The sequence below is a fragment of the Rhineura floridana genome, chromosome 8, assembly GCF_030035675.1.
Source record: "Rhineura floridana isolate rRhiFlo1 chromosome 8, rRhiFlo1.hap2, whole genome shotgun sequence".
Lineage (NCBI taxonomy): Eukaryota > Metazoa > Chordata > Lepidosauria > Squamata > Rhineuridae > Rhineura > Rhineura floridana.
This window is the reverse complement of record NC_084487.1, coordinates 26,260,193-26,282,499: the sequence shown is the minus strand read 5'-3', so window position 1 is coordinate 26,282,499 and position 22,307 is coordinate 26,260,193. Positions and strand designations below refer to the sequence as shown.

The window sequence follows — 22,307 nt, the reverse complement described above, 5'->3', positions numbered from 1 at the left end:
CTACGGTAAGTTGGCTGAAGTTTCAATGAAGGCATAAAACCAACACTGACACTGTGCTCAGAGATTTAGACTGCAGCACTGACCTTTATATCATAGCCATATGCTTCCCTGATGTCTTCGTCTGAATCTGTCTCCTCATCATCATAGTCCATAGTCTGTCGTGGAGATGACGACACGCTACTCATTGCCCGGTTAAAGCCAGATTGCTGAAAACTAGTCAAGTGACCCTAAGAGGTGAAAAACATTCTATGAAGACAGGATCTTCACCAAGTAGGCATATATGACAAACATAGTTAAGACAGAAGAATAGAGAAGGAAATCTCCTTTGTTTTTGTCTGTGGATGCAATTCAGATCTTAACATCTAAATATGGTATATATGAACCTTAATTTTTAATTCTTATGAGAGAAGCATGGACTGACAATTCTGAACACCCTCTTTATCCACAGCTGGGGAGAGCATTGCCATGGCTAACTTCTTTATTGCCCCAACCACCACCACCCCTAGCAACAGTAGATGTCAGCAACCATTCACAGGTAACCTCAAAATATCAAAATGTTAACTGTCCTAGCAACAGAAAGCTAGTTAACACACACAATAGTGTTGGATAGGATAGTGAGCTTCAGAAGTAATTCATTTTATTTTGAATGTATTAATGCAGTTAGTACTTGGCTTAAGAGAGAAAAATAGTAAAAGCGTGTTATAAATTGTCAGATCCCAACTTCTGCCAGCAGAGGACAAGGATTCTCAAAATTAGATGCACCTCTCTCAAGACACACGGATAGCAGGCAGGGAAGGCATACAGACTGAACATAGACATAATTAGGGGAAATGAATGGGGGGGAACTAGAGGAAGTCAAAACAGAAAAGGAGAGTAAAGCAGACATGAACAAAATGCGATTAGTAACTCTTCAATGCAAAGCCCTAATCCCACTGCTAAAGCAACATGGAAGTACACCTGCATTCATCTGTACTTTTTGTAAATTTGGCAACCTCCGATTCTAAAGGTTATAAACCCCCTGCTGCTCAATGTATATGTACTGCTTAGGCCATCCTTACCTGTAGATCAGGGTTGGCTGCTGCCTTCTGGAGCTCTGCGCTGATTATTTTCTCTGTTTTCTCCCGTGCAGCCTGTTCCACCATACGCTGGCTCAACACAGAGAGCTTGGCCAATGCAGAGGAGAGTTCATCAGTAGCAAGAGCTTGCCGTGCTCGGTCCTGCCAACTCATAGCCCGCTCTGTCAAGCACTGGAGTGCCTCACCCTCCGGCAGTCTCACTGGCAGCTTTTGCAAGGACACCAGCAGAGATAAGATGGTCTCAAGACGGGGTCTTCGAGAACGCATGCAAAGTGGGCATAGGAACTTGACTTCTTTGGCAGGCCAGCTGGAGCCCTTCTTTTGGGAGTTGGTTTTGGGGAGGGGCACACAGGTGCTATGAAACCAGTCTTTGCAGAGTTCACACTGGAGCATGAACCCACTGGCTGTTTTGCGGCAGATGCAGAACTTTATTTCCTCAATCCGATCCACCATTGTCATCTTTGCCAGGTTGGCTTCCCTGAGGGCATGCATGGCTTCAATCTCCTTCTGCTCGCGGTCCTTGAAGATAGCCACCTATTTCAATAGAAAGAAGAATAGCTGAAAACTTTTCATTAATCTCAGCTGCTACCCCACTTTCCTCCTCCTCTTAAATAGAGAGCTGGTGTGATACAGTAGCCCCAATATTTAGCTATGGATCAGCACATGCCTGGTTAGAATCTTGCCTCTGCCATGAACTTACTAGGTGGTCCTACGCAAGCTGCTCTCTCTCAGACTTACACTGCAAGATTTTTGCAAAGTTTACAGCTAGATATTTCATATGAAACACTAAAAATATACCATTTCTAACTGCGTGAAAATCTTAATTTTAATGAGATATCCTGTGCAATTGTGTTTAGGAATTAGTTCAATATTCAAAAGCAGTTCACCCCATCAATGTAATGAGGAAGGCATATTGAGACAGGCACCTTCATACTATTATCTTTAAGTGCGAGTACATTTTATAGTTTTCCCCCTAATTCATTCCATTTTTGAATATACACTTTTTTAATATGATTGAATAACAACATTTTATATAAATTTCATTTTTGTTGTTTTGATTTGTGCAACTGAAAATGTTTCATATTCAAGGCTAAGTTTTGGCTGCAGAATGTTCTGCCAAAAAAAGGATAAAGCTGAGCTCTCGTGTATTTATTTTATGTTACTATTAAAATGCACCAGCCACATATAAATCAATACTCAGAGCAGTGAGTTGTATGGGGCTATCATCGGTGGAAGCGTGTTCTACTTCCAGGTCTAGGTGTGGGCTTACTTCCCAGTGTGCTGTCAGTCACAAACTAGGGCAGATTTAAAAATGTATTAAATGTACAAAGCATCCAGTGCAAAAATACATTGAATGAGAATAAGCTATGGGGTGATTGCTTGCAAGAAAAATGGTTATAAATTTATTAATAGATCAAATAAACCACTGATCTAACTAAGCAGAAATTGGCTAAAACGCCTGCCACAAGTAATATCAATTACAAGCGTTTATCTTACTAAGAAGTTAATATAAAGGAATCAAATCCAAGGCAATACCGCTATAGTTCCTTACCACAGTTGCAGTGTCCCTGGTCTCTTCTAGTCCGTCTTCTAGCTCACTCAAGGACTCCAGATCAAGATCCTTCTCTTTCTCCTTCTCTATCAGCTCCTTTACTCTTTTTCGCCTATTCTTACTGCTTCCATAAACACCAATATCAGTTCGAGGGCTCAGAATCTGCAATGGAAAAGCAGACCTCTTATAAGATTGGGCAGATAAATGATTCTAAAAAAATTTTCTAAGATGAATGTCATTAGAAAGCAGACTTAAGTCAGCATTTGCATTGGGACCAGGCTTAAGTCCAAATTAAATTTTAACAAAGATTTTGGTAATGAGTGCTAATTAGCAAGTTGAAACTTTTAAAAACATTTCAGTTTCAGCCAAAGCAGCCACATTTTCTTAAAGACAACCTGTTTCCATGATAATGAAATTTATATATTTTTGCCTCAGTCCTGCGCAGATGTAATGCTTCTCGATCTCCTAACTATGATTAGGAGACTGTTTTATCAGAAGCACTATGACTGCACCAGCCCCTAGCATTGAAAAGAGGGCCAGCAGCCCCAATTACGTGCTTGTCACTTAGAAGGCAGTATTAAGGCTGTTTCTACAGCCCAGATACAGGATTGCCCACTACTGACCTGTAACAGTGTGTAGCTTGAGTTCTTCTTAAGGAATGTTCTGCCTGTGCGCTCCCTCCAGGCACGAGCTGCTGCTACCTGTGAGTCAACCTGTGGCAGTGCATCAAGGCGGACAGGTATCAGGCGGCCTTTGGCTGACAGATTCTCTAGTTGCTCTAGATATGCATAGTTGCTCCCATTCTAGAGAAGAAGTAAAGAATTCTCAGTTGCATATTCCCAACACCACAGTCAACTGAATTTGTCCCAACCTAGACTGCCACAGCTAGCATTTTAACACTGTTCCATTAAACTATGTGGGGTTTTTTTCAAAATGTGTACCCTGTCCTCTAACATTGCTATTCCCAGGACAGCTAATACGATAGCACAATAAAATCACATATAACCATTAGCACACCAGAGCACAGTTAAGAGAATAAAATCACAACAGAGAAATAAAAGCAATTCAAACCAGGACTGAAAAGGAGACCTAGGTAAATAAAATGATCTTTGTCTGCTGCTAAAAAGACATAGAAAGTTGCCTTTTAGTAGGACAAATATTTATCCATCTTCCCTGGCAATACTGTCTATCCTGACAGTAGATTCAGGATCTCCAGCAGTGGTCTTTCCCATTACTTGCTACCTCATTCTTTTAAATGGAGAGGCTAGGGATTGAACTTGAGGCCTTCTGTATCCAAAGCATGTGCTGTCCCACTAAGCTATGGCCACTACCCCAAAATGAGAAGGCACCAGACAACTTTCCCTAGAGAAAGCGTTCCAAGGGTGGGATGCCAAAATCCAAAAAGCCCTCTGCTTGACAGCCACCTGCCCAACCTCATTGGGCTTCCAAGAATGGCCTTAGTGTGCAGGCAGGTTCATGTGGAAGGCAGTGATCCCAAAGTATATATTTCCAAAACACCCATCTCTAAATTCCAGATGACTTCACTGAGACACCTTTGCTTGTGAGGAAGAAGCAAGGTTACACAAGTGCATAAACAGAAAAGCAATACACTCCTATGTAACCTCTACAAAACGACCGATTGTTCACCCTTTGTTCAAGAAAATGTAGCAATGAAGGCTAAGGTCCAAGACATAAAGCCGAAGTGGATGAGCTCACATATTTGTCAACCCAAATACAGCCTGCATTATTGGATGTACCTATTCACTAGCCAAAGGGCTTCAGTACTTGTGTTGCTCAAACTGAACAGTTGCCACCAGCACTGCGTACCCACCCCTTACACCCCTTGAAGCCAGTTCAGAGAACTGAAAATGCCACATCCACAGCCAGAGAATGGAATCCCTACAGTTCACTTTGGGAAAAGAAATGCTGCGATTTTACTGCTGCCACTTTGAGCATCTTTATTGAAATAGAATGGGAGGCTGTAAATACAATTATTATTATTGTTATTAGTCCACTGCAATACACTGCATCAGGATTAAAAAGCACAAAAACGGTCAGTAAATAAAGATCAGATTTCAAAATGAGAAGGTTTTTTTAGGGAAGGAAGCAAATGCCGGATCCAAAGTAAATAAATACCAGCTCCATCGCTTGTAGTTAACCATACCTGAATTGCTTCCACTTTGGATGTCCAGTCTCGTGCTCGCTGTAGAGCTTCTCTCAAGGCCAGCACGTTAGGCAGGTAAGCTGGGATGTTCTTTGCTTCGTTGACAATGTTCTCCAGAGCTGCTATGCTTTGTCGAGGCCTACAGGTGCAGGAAAAGACAACAAACTGGTTAACATATATTCTTGCTTATTATCAAATAAAGCACTAGCTAAGGTAAAAGTGTTACACTCATTATCACCCAAAAATAATGCCTTCCATTTTTTTCAGTGTTATTTAGTGTTATTTTCAGTGTTATTTGTAGCTTGTGATTCGTCAGAGTGGCCATACACAGTGTTATCTGATTTTATCCTCATAGCTGTCCTGTAAAAGGAAGGCTGAGAGCCAATTGCCCAAGGCACCTAATAAGGTTCAAGGCAGAGCAAGAAACCAGGTTTCCTCAGTCCACTTCCAACACTCTATTCCAAGAGCGGAGAGTCTTTGTTCTATCACCAAGAGGCAGGGGGAATCAATGAGGGCCCACATGCAATAATTTATTAAATTATAGGTTGATTGTAAGATAAATACCACAGATAAATCAAAATATTGCAATATCTAGGAACACAGTACTGGGTATTGCCATTTCCTGAAGCTCTAGCTACTCAATAGTACAGAGCTGATCCTGGAGAGGGATGCAGGTGAAGACACACACCTGTTTCTTCTATCAGGGAATCTACATTTCTTACCATTAAAAGATTTCAAGTAGGTGGTGCTATCACTGGGATCTTTGCAAACAAGTTGCTGCCCATTTCTAGAAGGAAAGAAAATTGTTGCTCCACGTTGGCTGACACAGCAGCAGATAAGTCTCGCTTCCTCTGTAGATTTGGAGCCTCCTCTCCCAGGCTCCCCTCTTTGATGCCCACAAGAAGCTGCATCTTTTACCTTCTCCATATCTGCCCTTTCCCTTCTGTTCCCTATACTTGCAGGGTAGATCCGGTCCAAAGCTACCTCCCTTCCTCCTAAATGTTGCAGGGCAGGGCTCTTTCCTTTTTACACTGACTTTGGCTCTGAGGCATTGCTTTACCCACTTCACCAGTGGAGAAGAGTCCCTGGAGATATTGGGGGGGGGGAGGGAGGCATGCCAAGGTTCCCTAGCCCTGATCTGTCCGATAGAATACATTGAGTCCTGTAACTGAACACAGCAAAGATTTTTAAAACCAAGAACATGAAACACTGTTTGATCAATTTTTGGGCAACACCTGGCCTTTTAAGGCTGATGATGAAAACTGAGTATCACCATCAACATGATTCAAAATTTAGTTTTTAGCAAGAAGCTACCAAACTTGTATCTCAAGGACTGGCACACATCAGAGTTAGAATGTGTCAAGAATAGCTATCTTTGGTCAAGCTGAAATGGGCCACCAGAGAGGATTCTGGGAGCCCATGATTACCTAGGACTCCCTACGGAGGGAGATCCGCAGCTCAGGGTTAGACAAGCAATTTGCAACCTGGGTAGGGGGATGTAACTGATCCCTAGCTATTATTCCTTATCAGCTTCCTGGGATTAGAAGTCAGGAAGAGGGGGTGCTGTAGATCAGAACCCCCGGGTGAGGCCAGATAGTTCCCATATCTTCAAAGGCGTAGACCCCTGCAGAGGTGGGAGATGACTGTTTGCTTTCCCCCCTCTTTGGTGACTGTTCAACTCCATAAAAAAGGAAGGATCAACTCCCAAAAAGAGTTCCCTACTTGACCTGCCTGAAATGCGACAGAGAAAGCCTTTTGCAGAACCGGGCTGAACTATGTAAGTATAGGATATACCTAGAAAGTACTTTTGTTTTACTCTGTTGTCTGCATTGAACCTCTCCCCTTTTGTCATGCCAATGTGCCTCGTGTAACCCATCTGTGGGTGATTATCTTTAAAGAAACAAACCGCTGCTCTCTTTTGTAAATACCAACTCATTCACGTTTAAATAAATTCTCTTTTGTAAGTGTTGCGTGTTGGCTTGGAACTGAGGATTCTAAATCTAGTCCTTTGACTGCTGAACACTACTGTTACTGTTAATTGACGAGGGTTAATCCCTTGGAATTCACATTGTGCTCTGAGGTCCCTGCCCTCAGAATGTAGATGTTTTGGTTTCTTTTTTTGGCTGCAAGGCAGACACCATTATCTATGCATCCATCATCATGGACTGCCTTCAAGTCGATCCTGACTTATGGCAACCCTATGAATAGGGTTTTCATGGTAAGCGGTATTCAGAGGGGGTTTACCATTGCCTCCCTCTGAGGCTAGTCCTCCCCAGCTGGCTAGGGCCTGCTCAGCTTGCCACAGCTGCACAAGCCAGCCCCTTCCTTGTCCGCAACTGCCAGCTGGGGGCAACTGGGCTCCTTGGGACTATGCAGCTTGTCCACAGCTGCACAGGTGGCAGGGCACATAACCCCTGGGCCACTCACTGTGGGGGTGATCTTTAGCTGGCCCTTGACACCCAGGAGACATGAGCAGAGATTTGAACTCACAGACTCTGGACTCCCAGCCAGGCTCTCCTCCTCACTGTGTTATACCAGCTGCTGCTCCACAAACTTATTACAGCTGGTTTAGGAGTAGGCTCAGCTGTTGGGAGGCTACGTAATTGGCTAGGACTTGCTGTATCTTCAAGGACACCAAACTTTAGAGGTTCTGTAAACAGACAGCAAAGCAACAAGGAGTAATACTTGCCTTGCTTGCAGGCAGACTTTAGCTTTCTCCTCCCACCTCTCAGAAACAGTGAGCAGCTCCTGCAACTCAGCCATGGCCTTCTCCACCGCATGGTGTGGAGCCAGTCCCACCCCTGAGTCAATTAGTTTCTTCATCACATCCAAGGTGACTCTCTGAGGATCTGAAAGGGTCACTCGCACTTCATCCAGCCAGCGAGCCTGCTGCAGCTCTTGCTTCAGGCGAGGCAATTCAGGAAGTTCCACATAGAGGCCACTGCCCATGTCTATCAACATCTGCAGCTTAGAGGAGTCAGGGACCTCATCCATCATGGCCTCCTGAGCACGTTCATGAAACTCTTCGACATCATCCAGCAGGTTCTAAGGGATTGAAAACATGGTGGTCATTCAGTACTGTGATGACAGCTGCCAGAAACACCAACAGGATTCCAGACTGTATAAGTAGGTCTGTTTGGGATGAGTCAAACATTGAGAACTACTGAGGCTCCAAGCAATTACATTCAAAGTCAAAAGAAAAAACACCTGCAGAGGGCCATCTGTTTATTGTAGGAAGGCTGCCCTGTGGAACAAGTATAAAGTGGTGCATGGTGGGGCAAAAAAATCTTAATTTTACATATATGCTTATGGGGTCTGAACTGGCGGTGACTGACAGAAAAGAGACCTTAGGGTCATAACGGATAGCTCGATGGAGAAGTGAACCCTGTGTGTGGCAGCTGTGAAAAAGGCAAATTCCATGCTAGGGGTCATTAGCTAATATCATAATGCCGTTATACAAATCTATGGTGGCTGCCTTTGGAACACTGTGCAGTTCTGGTCACCTCACCTCAAAAAGGATACTGTAGAGTTGGCAAAAAATTCAAAAAAGGGCAACCAAAATTATCAAGGGGGTGGAGATAAAGCAACTCCCCTATGAGGAAAGGTTATAGAATTTGGGGCTTTTTAGTTTAGAGAAAAGGTAAGAGACATCATGATAGAAGTACATAAAATTATGCATGGTATGGAGAAAGAGGTTAGAGAAGTTTTTCTCCCTCTCTCATAACACTAGAACTTATGGAGATCCAATGAAGCTGAATGTTGGAACATTCAGGGCAGGCAAAAGGAAGTACTTCTTCATACAGGGCAATAGTTAAATAATGGAATTTGCTCCCACAAGAAGTTGCGACAGCCACCGGAGGAGAGAGTGCTCTTGCAGGCTTCTCATAGGCATCTGGCTGGCCACTGTGAGAACAGGATGCTGAACTAGAAGGCCACTGGCCTGATCCAGCAGGCTTCTCTGATGTTCTTATGAACTGACAAAGTTAACAAAAGTCTACACTGTCTTACATGCTTTGGTTGGACTAGCAAGCCGTGTTAACACACTTGCTTCTATCTGTCATGTTAAACCTGCAACCTCTCCCCCTCCAAACCTTTGTGTGACTACGACTGCTAGAAGCAATCAGGCCCAGTTTCATTACTATCTGAGTTCTGCTTTCCTAGGATGCTACAGTGTCCAGCTCACAGTATTTTTTTCCTTTGACCAGGTTGCTCCTCAAAACATAGTAAGAGCTAGCACTGTAAGCAGAACAAACTGCCTTTGTATCGTCTTGGCTACAATGCAAGTTATTTTTTGTTTAACATTGGGAAGACTTAAAGATAGTTTAAACCGCTGAACGAAACAGAATAGCATGTTAAACACATCCACCAGTTTGCACAATTGTATTTGTAGGCTGTCCCCGAAATCATTGCTGAAAACATATGTATTGACTAACTTACAAAACGTTAATTTCAAACAGGAAATGGAAGCTCTAAAGTAGGAGGGACTAATCTGCAGTTTGGAGGCCTGATCCACCAGCAGCCAGTAAATTTTGTGACCCTTCCTCAAGAGCCCACTGATTTTGGCAGTGACAGTTAAAAGGGGGGGAAATTGAAGTAAGTGCTGAGGTGGGCAGAGGGCGATGCCCTGAGGGATACAAATCACCCTCTCTCCAGTCATCAGATCAAACATTTGATGAGCAGAGAGGCGATAGCCCTCTTCCTTGATTAGCTGATCTACACGGATTAGCTGAGGAACAGGGGCTCTGTGCCTGCATGTGTGGGGTGGCCACACCCACTATTTGCATATGGTCCCAAGGGGGTTGGGTGACCTTTTAGCCCCCAAAACTTAACTTCATTTGTTCTAAAGAGAAATTTAACTCAATTCAAGTACAGCCTTCTCCAGATACCCACTTTTACTTGCCGGGCCTGATTAATGACACAGGGAAGGCTGAACAGCTGTTGGACAAAAGCTTTCAGTTCTTCCACAGTCAGCTTGGTCCGTGTCCTTCCACTCTCTGGGCTCAGTCTACTATATGGAGAGAAAAGAACTTTGTAAGTTGCATACACGGGTCCTAGAGAGTTACAGAATCAATGAACAACTCTATAGTAAATTCCTCTATGATAAGGTAACAAATCTATTTCACAAAATAGAGGTTATGGGAGAACCTGAGGTATTGCCATCACATGTACTGAAAAATGGGGTTCAGAGAACTAAACCATAATACAGTGGTGGTAGTAATAAAATAGTAATAGCGTGCCTATTCCATCAAAATTAAAACACCAATATGCAAGCAAAGTTTCACTTAAAAATCTAGAAGAGTGAAAACCTTTTTCACCTACACCTAACAGGAATGTTAAGCCAGCACCAGCTGAATGTTTGGGGACACCATTCCTCAGTTCTGTCCTCGGCAACCATCAGCCTAACTTCTGAAGGTGAAGCACACCCACAGCAGCGTCTCCATCAATAATTTGACAAAGATACATATGCAATAGAAAGGAGTCCTTCAAGATACCCGGGTTCATGCCAATTAGGGCTTTCTAGTTACACCCAGAAGCAAACTAGAAGCCAGTGAAGTTCTTTCAAAATGGGCAAAATATAATCAATACCAGTTAATATCTGGTCATTTTTTGAACCCACTACTAGTTCCAAAGACTATGCATAGCCAAGTTTAAAATGTTTCATCAGTTCCTCAATTCTCTCACCATTGCACAAATTTTCTACATACATTTGCTAGGGGTCAGAATCCTGCTGGTTGGACTTCTCTAAACATACGTTCCCATTTTTTCCCCTTCACAACCACACTGCATGTGTGCATCATCCAAAACCAACCAAACTCATATATTGAGAAGCGTTGATTCTAGCAAAACATGCACAATTTATTTTGATCTTTGAATAAGTGTTTTTGGGTTGCTGATTTTTCAAGTTATGCCGTAAATCTACATCCACCTTTCCTGGTCATACCTGTGCTTTTGTTTTTTGCTCAGAAGCAGCTGGGCCACTGAAGCACAAGTCTCTGCCTCTTTCACAGCATCTCTCAGCTTGCGGAAGAGGTCGTTCTCTGGATATTTCCTGTCTTCAGCATCCTCCAACATTACTCTCAGCTCAATCACATCTGTAATAGATTGGGTAAGAGACCATTTGCACAAACACACAAGCATAGCAAGCTACTCCAAGCCCCCCAGTCTCGAAGAATGGTAGCTTGAACACATTCCGGTTATCATAATAAGGTATGACGATCCCTTCATTATGAGCTACTTCCTGCACCAATAATGCATTTTCTCCTCACTTTAATCAATTCATGCCTCAACTGATGCCAATATTTTATTTTCTGGACAAAAGAAGTGAAAGGCAGGCTGGCAATCAAATGCTTTCACTAACGAGATAATTAAACATGACTGACTCCCTTGCCAGACCAGCATTTCAAACAGAAGAATTTCTCACAAGGGTGAACACACAGCTTAAGACGAGATACCATGCCCTCATTGCATAGCATCACCACAATATATGGAATAAACCTTAATTTAAGTGTCAAACCTCTTCAGGAACAGATGGTAAACACGGTGATAGCAATCCATTGTTTGCAGAGTCAAAGTATAAATTTAAACCTGAATTAGCCATCCCTACTGCAAACATTAAGCCTGATATGATCTAATGTTGAAAGCATTTGCTGCTTGATAAATGTGCAACAGCTGATCATTTGCTCCTGGGCAACTGGTCCATAATTTTTTTCTAATGGAACAGAAGTCAAATATGCTGTACTGAAGGGAGCAAGCATTCAGACACCACAAAAATATAACCCCATATTATTGATATGGATAGCTACTGTCTCAAACACCACCCTCAATCTCATTTTGAAGGCAAGAGATCTATTCCCTCTCTGCAGGACAGAGCCATAATCTAGAAAATTACAGAAGCAGCTCCACATACCAGCACCTCTCTCTCTTTCTACCCTTGTCCAAACAGCAGCCCTTCAATATCACCTTGCAATCTGTTGTCTTGAGCTCAGGGGATCCCTCAAAATCAAGATTTAGGTAAATTAAAATGCCTGTTTTCAGGTCTTCCAAAGGTTGACTTTGAAAACAGGCATTTTAAATTTATCTAAAAATTTGGGACCTCTCAGGAATACAGATGTGTACAGATTTAGAGTCCGAGGAGGGAAATACTTCCTGCATAAGACTTTACATTTCTTCCTTAGACTTAACCGCACATCTACATGCGTTTTGGTGACTGCTAGCCTCAATTGCTTTACCAAATTCTGGACCGACTAATCTGCCAACATTTAAACCCATGCAACTGAAGATGACTTAGGTTGAAATGCATTTTGATCTTCTTATTCACTACCAGTTGGACTATTCACTCAGTATATTTATTACATTTTTATCCCATCTTTCCTCCAAAGAACTCAGGACAGTATGTTGTTCTCCCCATTTCCCCATTTTGCATCCTCATAGCAAACCTATGAGGCAAATTTAGCCGAGAGTGTGTGACTGGCCCAGTGGGCTTCATGGCTGAGTGGGGATGTCAACCTGGGTCTCCCTGCTCCTAGTCTAGCACTCTTAACTACCCTGACACATTGGCTCTCTGGAGATCACCGTGTCAAATAATTTGCTGAGTTTATTTGGTTCTACGTTAATCATTACAGTATTGTTGGTTTTAAATGAATGTTTACATGTTTGTATGTGTTAGCGAAGTATTTTGTATGGTTTCCTCCTGACCTTTACATTGTTTTAAGGATTTGGTTTTGCCCAAGCCCACCTCCAATATGCATTTTCCAACCAATTAAGGATTCTCCTCAACAGATTCCTATAAGAAACAAAACTGCATCTAACCTTTCTTGTGGTTGAGGTTGGCAGACAGTGCCTCGGTGACCCTGCTGACCCACGTATCATAGGACTGTGCTCTGACTTTCACTCCATACAGCAAGGAAGGAAAGTCCTCTAGTGGATACCGATATCTGGAGGTAAACAAAGAGGAAGAGCTTTCAAACATACTGAAACTTTCAGATGAAGTAGGAGTAAAGAGGGAGAGATTATATAGTAGTCAGATAAATACAGAACATTATTAACATTTCTGTATTTGTCAATCTACTATATGCTGGTCTGTGGTTAACAGGGAACATTACTACTACTGTGTCCTAATTTAAAGAGAGCAAGTAAGGAATTCTGCCAGAGGAAGCAGCATGGACACAGACTACTGAAGATCGTACCTCAGACATTTCTTCTGCATAGAACATGAACACAAATCATTTGGATGATATAAGCATACAAGCCGCTCAGGGTTACAGGAACATGTAAGAGCAGACAGGAAACAAGTGGTCCTACAGGCTGCACACTGACGTTCATCATCTGGAACCAGCTCAAATACTTCCTCCTCCGACATCAGCACTCCCTAATGCAAAAAAGAAAAAAGAAAAAAATGATATCTAATAAGGAGACTGGTCAGCGGAAGACCTTTTTCACCAAGGTCTCACACATTCTCTTTGCTCAATCCAAAAATGGCACAAAAGCAGTTTCCCTAAACTCACCATCTGTATAACAGACTCCCTTAAACGTGCCTCCTCTTCTGTCATGAGAGTCATTTCTTTGCAGACCATGGCAGCCAGCCCCACATCCAAGCACTCAGGGTCCGCAGCCATTTTGAAGATAAGCTCCTCATGCGAGAACACACAGTGACGCCTCAGTCGCCGGTAATGGCTTACACACTGTCGACCTATTGGGAGCTAGAAATGTAAGAAACACAGATGTCTGGTTTAGAGTTATGTCACAGAAGACTGCCTAATTATTCCCCCCCTCCCCTTAGACCTCCATGCTGGAGTTCAAGAGAGAATAAGAAAAACAGGTTAAAATGATCTCATTAAATGATGTAGGCAATTATTACAAGCATTAAATGTGTCACACTATCCATTGTCAAAGTCTCCATGGGCTGTGCTGTAAGTCAAGCTCTTTGGAGTCAACTTAGAAAGAAAAATATGAGGGAATTAGTTGTGCGAGTTCTGAGCCCCAAGGGCTTCATTTCACGTTAAGAAAAAGAAGTCTCAAATAGCCTGTCTGAAATCAGCCTCTCCCCGAGAAGCTCCGAGCCAACCACATCATTAGTCAAGAACAAAAAAGGATAAACAGCAATAGGGGATGAGAAGCAAAAAAACATGAAAGAGGAGACCTGAAAATAAACCTCTCAAGGGACATCATCTCCTCGTAGTATTTGGGAAGTCAAATCCAAAGAAACTGGAAGGGTCAACACCCCACGTAAGAGGCTAAAGCCATCTAAGCAAAGGGAAATCTGCTTAATTTTAAGTGTCATAACTAAATTCTTTCTTGCATTTTAATAGACAATCATGGTGTCAACATGTTGATCCACCAAGTAAGATTCAGGCTCGTACTGCAGGACCCAATATGCCACTAAATACTACAATAGAAACAGGTGAGGTGACCTTAGAGATCAGATTATCAAAAACAACACAAAAACAGGAAGAAGTTTTGTTCCACTTGAATAAATTTGAATAAAGTACAAAAATACAAATCTTCTTTCAGAATGATCAATAAATGATATTAATTTGTTAACTGCATTATACCAACATTAATTTCTGAGTTCTGCTTCTTTAAAAAAATAAGTTCCTTCATTACAGCATGATAATATGGTCAACATCATTTCTAAGCTCAAATGACAACACAGCTTTTCGTATACAATGACAATATTTTGTTTTCAACTTTTATTTCTTTCCATTTGACAACTACAAAGATGTACTTCATACAACTGCTTGTAGTTTCTTTTCTTCTACATCTTTTGAATTACTGTTTAAATATATATGTTTTTGATTTACAACACAAAATAGCATTATTTGATATAACAATTATTTTATACATAACTAACAGGCTTGTACCAAGCATTGCTCAAGAATTCTAAAAAAAAAAAATCAGTGCAGTTTGAAACCAGTGGTTAAAATCAATGCCGTTTTTAAAGATTCAGTCCACCATGTTGATTCAAAATGGCATCCAACTGTATCCAGACAGACGAAAACCTGTTCCTTGGTATCAGGAACCGAACCATCATGCAAAATTTGGTTACAATATCTGCATAGCCAACAGACAAACAAGCCACTTCCCAAAATATATTATAGATGTCTTTCATGTTCTTAAGGTAAAGCAAGTTTTAACTTCATAAAAAATCTGGGGTTTAATTTCCAAAAAGGATGGACAATCACACCCACAGCACCTTACAATCCCTGGAAATTTTGCAGGGTTTCAAACTGAATAAAATACCTAGGTTTTTTGATTTTAAGAAGTATTATGCTTAAAATTGGTTTGATACAAGGTATTTTTATCATTCCTTCTTCCGTTAACTTCTTATCATCACACTATGGTGGAGTATGTAGTACAGATGATATGCTTGAATATGGAGGTAAGAGTATTTATTTATTTTAGAATGTATAAATGCTTAATAAAACAAATCTCTAAGCAGTGTACATTATCTGCCAAACCTTCATGAGCAAATAGCTAAATTGGTAGATCTATATTCACTGAATGCAGACAAAATTGTACCTTGAGCTGTTACCAAAACATACTTCTCAGATGGGTACTACCTGGATGCCTTTTACTTTTATCTGCAACTGTTTTTAGAATGTTTTTGATTGTTTTTACAAAGCTTTTTGTTCTTTTTAAGATGTTTTGTTGTAAATGTGTTTGTCACCCTGGGTTCCTTTGGAAGGAAGGGCGGCACATAAATTTAATAAACAAGCTACTATAATAGCACCAAACAGTGCCCAGATATATTATATACAAATAGCCAGGTTATGCCAGATGCATACAGACCCAGTCAGCAGTGCAGAAGTTCACAGCTTCAGCAAAGTTGTATCCTTGATTAAATCCAGAGTGATAGGCACGTGGAAAAGTTACAACAAACTCGCCAGCACACTGATTGGTCCGGTACACCTAAAAACAAGCCAGTGAGAAGTGTCAGATTTTGGGAAGAAATCATCACTAACACCCTACCTTTCAACAGCGGAGATGACTGGTGATAGCTGCTAATTCATATCTGAGCCACATATCACCTTTTCCCACACTTCCCCAACCACTTCATAGAGTCCACTGAACTAACACAGCCTGCAAAGAGGTTGGTTTTAAACCTCAATATTTTTACATGAGGCTCTTGAAGTCATATCCCCAAATGAACATCTTTCCACTATGTACACATTAAACCACGAACTGCCTACATGAGGGTTAACAGCTTTTGGAACACAGTATATACTGTTTTATCAGGACGTCACCTGGAAAAAGACGATGGACAGAAGAAAAAACAACAGAATTCACTGTTGTTTAACAGGTCAGTGGCATCACTCATCTGATCTTTGCATTTTATAAAATCTTGGCCATAACTGACCTTGGGCTAATCACTATTTCTCAGCCTAACCTATCTCATAGGATAGTTATGAGGATAAAATTGGTAGGAGAACCAGGTTTGTATGCCACCTTGAGCTCCATAGAGGGAAGTGTAAGAAATAAACAAAACCAAGTTGCATCATCACCAACTGAAGCTCCCTTTCCAAGGACAGAATCACCACAAAGTGGTGTCTGCATGGGCCATCCCAGCCAGGTGGTCTACAACACTGTTCTTCAACCTTGGGTCCCCAGATGTTTTTGGACTACAACTCCCATTATCCCCAGACTGCATGGTCAATGGTGAGGGAGGATGGGAGTTGTAGTCCAAAAACATCTGGGGACCCAAGGTCGAAGAACTGTGGTCTAAAAGTGTTGAGCCTCAGCTCTCCCAGAAGGGACAGGAAGGAGGGAGGCATGAGTTTCAGGAGCCTCCGCTGCCAGAAGACACAGAAGACTTGGGGGTTGTTGAGTCTGAGCAGGACCTTGGGGGGGAAGCGAGCCTGAATTCCAGCCAGTTCCCACGGATGGCGCGATCTCCGAGGAGGAGAGCGTGCCACCCCCAGTTGCTGCTGAGGACCTGTTGGGGGAAGCACCAGCAAACGTGCCAACTCCTCCTCTACCAAGCAGTTCCCAGGATGCCACCAGCGTGATGCAGACCCCTGACCTCAAGCCCGTTACTCAGGAGCAGGTGTCTTCCAATGAGCCATTAGAGACACAAACCCCATCACCTCGCTCCCGCCACCGTGAGAAACAGACAGGGCAGAGACAGGACTTGCGAAGGAGTCAGAGATTACGATCGAAAACGTTCCCTACTTAAGCTTGCCGCTGACAGTGGGGAGCTGCTGAGTCAACTTCATACGCCGCAGAGCATGTCTATAGTGTAGTTAGGGATTTTAGTGAGTTAGTGAGGTTTTTCTATGAAGCGCAATACCTTTGATGTATCCATTACTTTAATAAAATGAGATTTAATTGCACCCGCGTCTCAGCCTCGTAGTTCCGGCTCTGGATGGGACAGTGACTCAGCCACCATCCCTACTCGAATCTGTTCCCATGGTGGATGACATGGACCTGGACAGAGCAAGAGGGGGAATACCCATAACCATGGGAACCTTGTATACCGAGAACCAGAACCTCCGAGCAACTACACAAGCCCTGCAAACCGAGAACCAGAACCTCAGAACTGCAACGCAAGCCTTGCAAGAGGATAACCAGAATCTCCGAGCCTTGACTGCCCAAGTCCAGGCCGTGCCGCCAAGGGCGGCGGCAGCAGCCCGTCAAATCGCCGGTGGGGCTCCCCGTTCGGTACGGGGGGCAGTGTGAACAGTTTGCGCCGTTTCTAGCCCAATGTGAGTTGTACATTCAGATGCGCAGAGCTGAGTTCCCGACCGATGATGCGAAGGTGGCGTTCATCATCAGTTTACTGGAAGGTGAAGCGGCCAAATGGGCCACCCCGTATCTGATTCGCAACAACCAGATACTGTGACAGTTTGATGCCTTTAAGAATGCAATGGGGGAGATGTTCCGAGACCCCCAGAGGAAGGAGACGGTAGCCCGCCAGCTAGGGACCCTGAGACAGGGAAAGGGGTCCATGGGAGCGTACACCAATGCTTTTTGTGTCTTGTCGCAAGAAACAGAGTACAACGACCCCACCTTGATATACTTTTATAGAAATGGACTGAGTTCAGAAGTTTTGGATGAACTGGCGTGCTCCACACACCCCAACACCCTGAGGGGTTTGATTCAACTGAACCTGCAGATAGACAGCCGTCTGGAAGGGAGGAAGTTGGAGCGGCGGATGGAAACTTCCCGGACCCAGGTTGCTGCTCCACTGCCCCACGCGCGTCCTGTACCCAATCCGGGTGTCCCTACTGTCTCGGGAGAGGAGCCCATGCAGATTGGGGGGCTAGACTGCGGTTGACAGAGGAGAAGAGGGAAAGGCGCTGGAGGGAAGGCCTGTGCCTGTACTGCAGGAAGCTGGGACACCTCGCTCGAAACTGCGCAGCCAAGACCAGGAGACCCCAGCCGCCGGAAAACTTCACATCCCAGCTCTCGTAGAGGCTAGAGAGTTGGGGGGTGCCTCAGACACTGAGCCTCCGCCATGACCCCTTCTGTCCCAAGGGGCCCTCCTGTTACCCATTCGCATCACCCTACCCTCGGGTGAGAGTTTCTCAGCCAAGGCTGTGATTGACAGCAAAGCATCTTCTTGTTTCATGGACCGAGAATTGGCACGAAACCACGCTATCCCCACACGAGAACTGAGTCAGCCGTTGGCAGTGGAAACTATAGCTGGCCAGCCTCTGAAGTCCGGGGGAGTAACCCAAGTGACTGAGGCTTTGGAAGCAATGGTCCCTGGACATCGAGAAGACCTGTCGTTCTAAGTGGCATCCTTGCCTCGCTTTCCGGTGGTGCTGGGCATGCCTTGGTTGGTCCGGCGCAACCCCACAATCCTTTGGGATGAAGCTGTGGTGGTTTTTACCTCCAAGTACTGCCATCAACACTGCCAGCCTGAGGAGAAGCAGGAGGTGTTGGCAAGGGTGCCTTCCCCAAGGGAGATAACTTTGCCCGCCAAGTATGGGGGCTTTCAGGACGTATTTGACAAAAAGGAAGTGGAACAACTCCCTTCTCACTGGCCCTATGACTGTGCCATTGATTTGATGCCTGGGGCGCACTTCCCCGCCGGGCGGATCTACTCTCTATCCGAACCAGAGTTGGCAGTGCTAAAGGAGTTTCTGGACACCAACTTGAAGAAAGGCTTCATTCACCCTTCGCAGTCCCCAGCTGGCGCACCCCTGCTGTTTGTTAAGAAAAAGGGGGGGGAGCTCCGTCCGTGTAATGATTATAGAGCCCTCAACCAGATCACGATCCCCAACAGTTACCCGTTGCCGCTCATCAGGGAAATGCTGGAGTGGCTGCATTCCGCCAAAATTTGCACGAAACTGGACTTGAGAGGAGCTTATAACTTGGTACGGATCAAGGAGGGGGATGAGTGGAAGACTGCGTTCAAGACCCGGTACGGTCAGTATGAGTATCTAATCATGCCATTCGGATTGTCGGGGGCTCCTGGAATCTTCCAGAATTTCATGAATGACATCTTCAGGGACTTTGTGGACCGCTTTATGATCATGTACCTGGATGATATCTTGATTTACTCGGATACCCCAGAAGAACACGACGCACATGTGCGTGCAGTGTTGCAGAAGTTACGGGAACACCGCCTTTATGTTAAGCTGGAAAAATTTAGGTTTGACCTGACCACTTTGGACTTTCTGGGATATTGGGTCTCTCCGGCAGGAGTAGAAATGGACCCAGGGAAGGTCCGCTGCATTCTCACGTGGCAGCCCCCCAAGACCAAGAAGGATTTGCAGTGCTTCTTGGGGTTTGCCAATTATTACCATCGGTTCATAGCCAATTATTCCAAGCAGACTGCACCGCTCACGGATTGCCTGAAGGGCTCAGGACCTTTCCGCTGGACAGAAGCTGCCCAGGAGGCCTTCGAGAGCCTGAAGCGAAGGTTTGCTATCGAACCCATTCTACAACATGCAGATCTGGCACTCCCTTTTGTGGTAGAGAGAGATGCATCAGACATAACGATCGGAGGCGTTCTTTTGCAACCTGCCCAGAAAGGGGGAGGACTGAAACCTTGTGCCTACTTTTCCAGAAAGTTAACCAACTCTGAACAAAACTACACCGTGTGGGAAAAGGAGCTGTTGGCCATTAGAGATGCCTTTGAAGCCTGGAGACGCTATCTGGAAGGGGCACAGCATGAAATTGAGGTGCGCACGGACCATCGTAATCTAGAGAGTCTACACACCACCCGCAAACTCAATCAACAGCAAGTGCGCTGGGCTCAGTTCTTCGCACGGTTCCATTTCAAAATCCATTATATATCCCAAGCGCAGAATAAGAGGGCTGACGCCTTGTCCCGGACACCAGAGTATCTGAGGGATCCCACTCCAAGACCATTACAGTACATTATTCCCCCCGAGAGGGGAGTGGTTGGGGCCTGCCAAGACTCCAGGGAGGCTGAAGTGCGTGAGGCGCAAAACAAGGACCCCTTCGCACAGGGGCAGCAGGTAGGAGTGGGCGCGCAGCCCAAAACAGATCAGAAGGATTTTACATGGAAGGATGACATACTGCACCATCAGGAGGCTATTTATGTGCCCCCCAGAGAACTGAGAGGCAGAGTGCTACGTCAGTGTCATGACTCCCCCACAGCAGGCCACTTCCGGGTCTTTAAGACCATTCAAGCTGTCACCCAGGAGTTCTGGTGGCCCAAGGTGAAGGACGTAGAGCATTGCGTCCGCTCCTGTCCCACTTGCATGAGGGCCAAACATGCCACGGGGAAGATGTCGGGGCTGTTGGAACCCCTTCCTACCCCACCAGGACCCTGGCGGATGATTACTATGGATTTTATTACAGATTTCCCCCCTTCTCAGGGGAAAACCAGAGTTTTGGTGGTAGTTGATGCCTTCTCGAAAATGACTCACTTCATTCCATGCGCTGGGCTCCCAAACGCTCAAGACACCGCCAAGTTGTACGTTCAAAACATGTACCGGCTGCATGGACTGCCAGACAGCTTGGTTTCCGACCAGGGAACACAATTTACCACACGTTTTTGGCAAGCATTGTGGAAGTTACTGCAAAGTGAATTAAGACTGTCGTCCACTCATCATCCCCAAACGGATGGGCAGACTGAGGGTGAACGCAATTTTGGAACAATATTTACGTTGTTACGTGGGTTACCAGCAGGACAATTGGATGTCCTACCTGCCTTTAGCAGAATTTGCCTATAATAATGCTGTGCATTCACACACGCAACAGACTCCTTTCTTCGCCAACTTTGGCTACCACCCCCAAGCGTTCCCTGCCCCAAAGGACCACCTCTCCGTCCCAGCCGCCGAGGATTTCCTGCAAGAACTTTGCGCTATGCAACAGCTACTCCAGGAACAACTGGAACGAGTCAAGGCGGATTACAAACGCGCAGCCGACCACCATCGGCAAGAGGGAGCCCTCATTCAAACGGGAGACAAGGTGTGGGTGTCTACAAGTTATTTACCTATGCCTGGCCGGTGTCGTAAACTGCAGGATCGGCGTGTAGGGCCTTTCGAGGTGGAGGCACAGATTAACCCCGTGGCTTACAGATTAAAATTGCCTTCCACTTTCAAGATGCACCCGGTCTTTCACCGGGCGTTACTGACGAAGGACACTCCTCCCGACCCTCACCGCCTGCGGGTCGAGCCCACTCCGCCGTTGTTGGTAGATGGGGAGGAGGAATATGAGGTAGAACAGATATTGGATTCGAGAAAACGCCGTGGGCACCTTCAGTACTTGATTTATTGGGTTACGATCCATCAGAATGTTCGTGGGAAACAAGAGGAGAACTTGCACGCCCTGACTTTGGTGAGAGAATACCATGAGGCTTACCCTGCAAAATCTAGACCTCAGGGGTAGGAAGGGTTAATGCATGGAGAGGGGGATGATGTTGAGCCTCAGCTCTGCCAGAAGGGACAGGAAGGAGGGAGGCATGAGTTTCAGGAGCCTCCGCTGCCAGAAGACACAGAAGGCTTGGGGGTTGTTGAGTCTGAGTGGGACCTTGGGGGGGGGGCGCGTGCCTGAATTCCAGCCAGTTCCCACGGATGGCGTGATCTCCGAAGAGGAGAGCGCGTCGCCCCCAGTTGCTGCTGAGGACCTGTTGGGGGAAGCTCCAGCAAACGTGCCAACTCCTCCTCTACCAAGCAGTTCCCAGGATGCCACCAGCGTGACGCAGCCCCGACCTCGAGCCTGTTACAGGTGTCTTCTGATGAGCCGTTAGACACACACCCTGTCACCTTGCTCCCGCCGCCGCGAGAAACAGACAGGGCAGAGACAGGACTTGAGGAGGAGTCAGAGATTACGATCGAAAACGTTCCCTACTTAAGGTTGCCGCTCACAGTGGGGAGCTGCTGAGTAAACTTCCTTCATACGTCGCAGAGCATGTCTAGAGCGTAGCTAGGGATTTTAGTGAGTTAGTGCAGGTTTTTCTATGAAGCGCAATGCCTTTGATGTATCCATTACTTTAATAAAATGAGATTTAATTGCACCCGCGTCTCAGCCTCGTAGTTCCGGCTCTGGATGGGACAAAAAGGATACCATGGTTGATAGTACTGAAAGCCACTTAAGG

General features: G+C 44.8%; 1 protein-coding gene across 5 annotated transcripts in view; it reads right to left on the bottom strand.

Annotated features, from left to right (window-relative positions):
* KDM5A (lysine demethylase 5A) overlaps positions 1 to 22,307 on the bottom strand; it is a 62,535-nt gene that overhangs the window by 10,065 nt on the left and 30,163 nt on the right. For all 5 annotated transcript variants that reach the window (XM_061638667.1, XM_061638663.1, XM_061638666.1 and 2 more), the window contains 12 exons: positions 15,581 to 15,700; positions 13,297 to 13,491; positions 12,979 to 13,160; positions 12,602 to 12,726; positions 10,734 to 10,884; positions 9,683 to 9,800; positions 7,482 to 7,837; positions 4,793 to 4,931; positions 3,252 to 3,431; positions 2,629 to 2,790; positions 1,059 to 1,610; positions 84 to 227 (listed from right to left, as the gene is read on the bottom strand). In XM_061638667.1, coding sequence (XP_061494651.1) covers positions 84 to 227; positions 1,059 to 1,610; positions 2,629 to 2,790; positions 3,252 to 3,431; positions 4,793 to 4,931; positions 7,482 to 7,837; positions 9,683 to 9,800; positions 10,734 to 10,884; positions 12,602 to 12,726; positions 12,979 to 13,160; positions 13,297 to 13,491; positions 15,581 to 15,700 — 2,424 coding nt within the window. The remainder of the gene's footprint in view (positions 1 to 83; positions 228 to 1,058; positions 1,611 to 2,628; positions 2,791 to 3,251; positions 3,432 to 4,792; positions 4,932 to 7,481; positions 7,838 to 9,682; positions 9,801 to 10,733; positions 10,885 to 12,601; positions 12,727 to 12,978; positions 13,161 to 13,296; positions 13,492 to 15,580; positions 15,701 to 22,307) is intronic.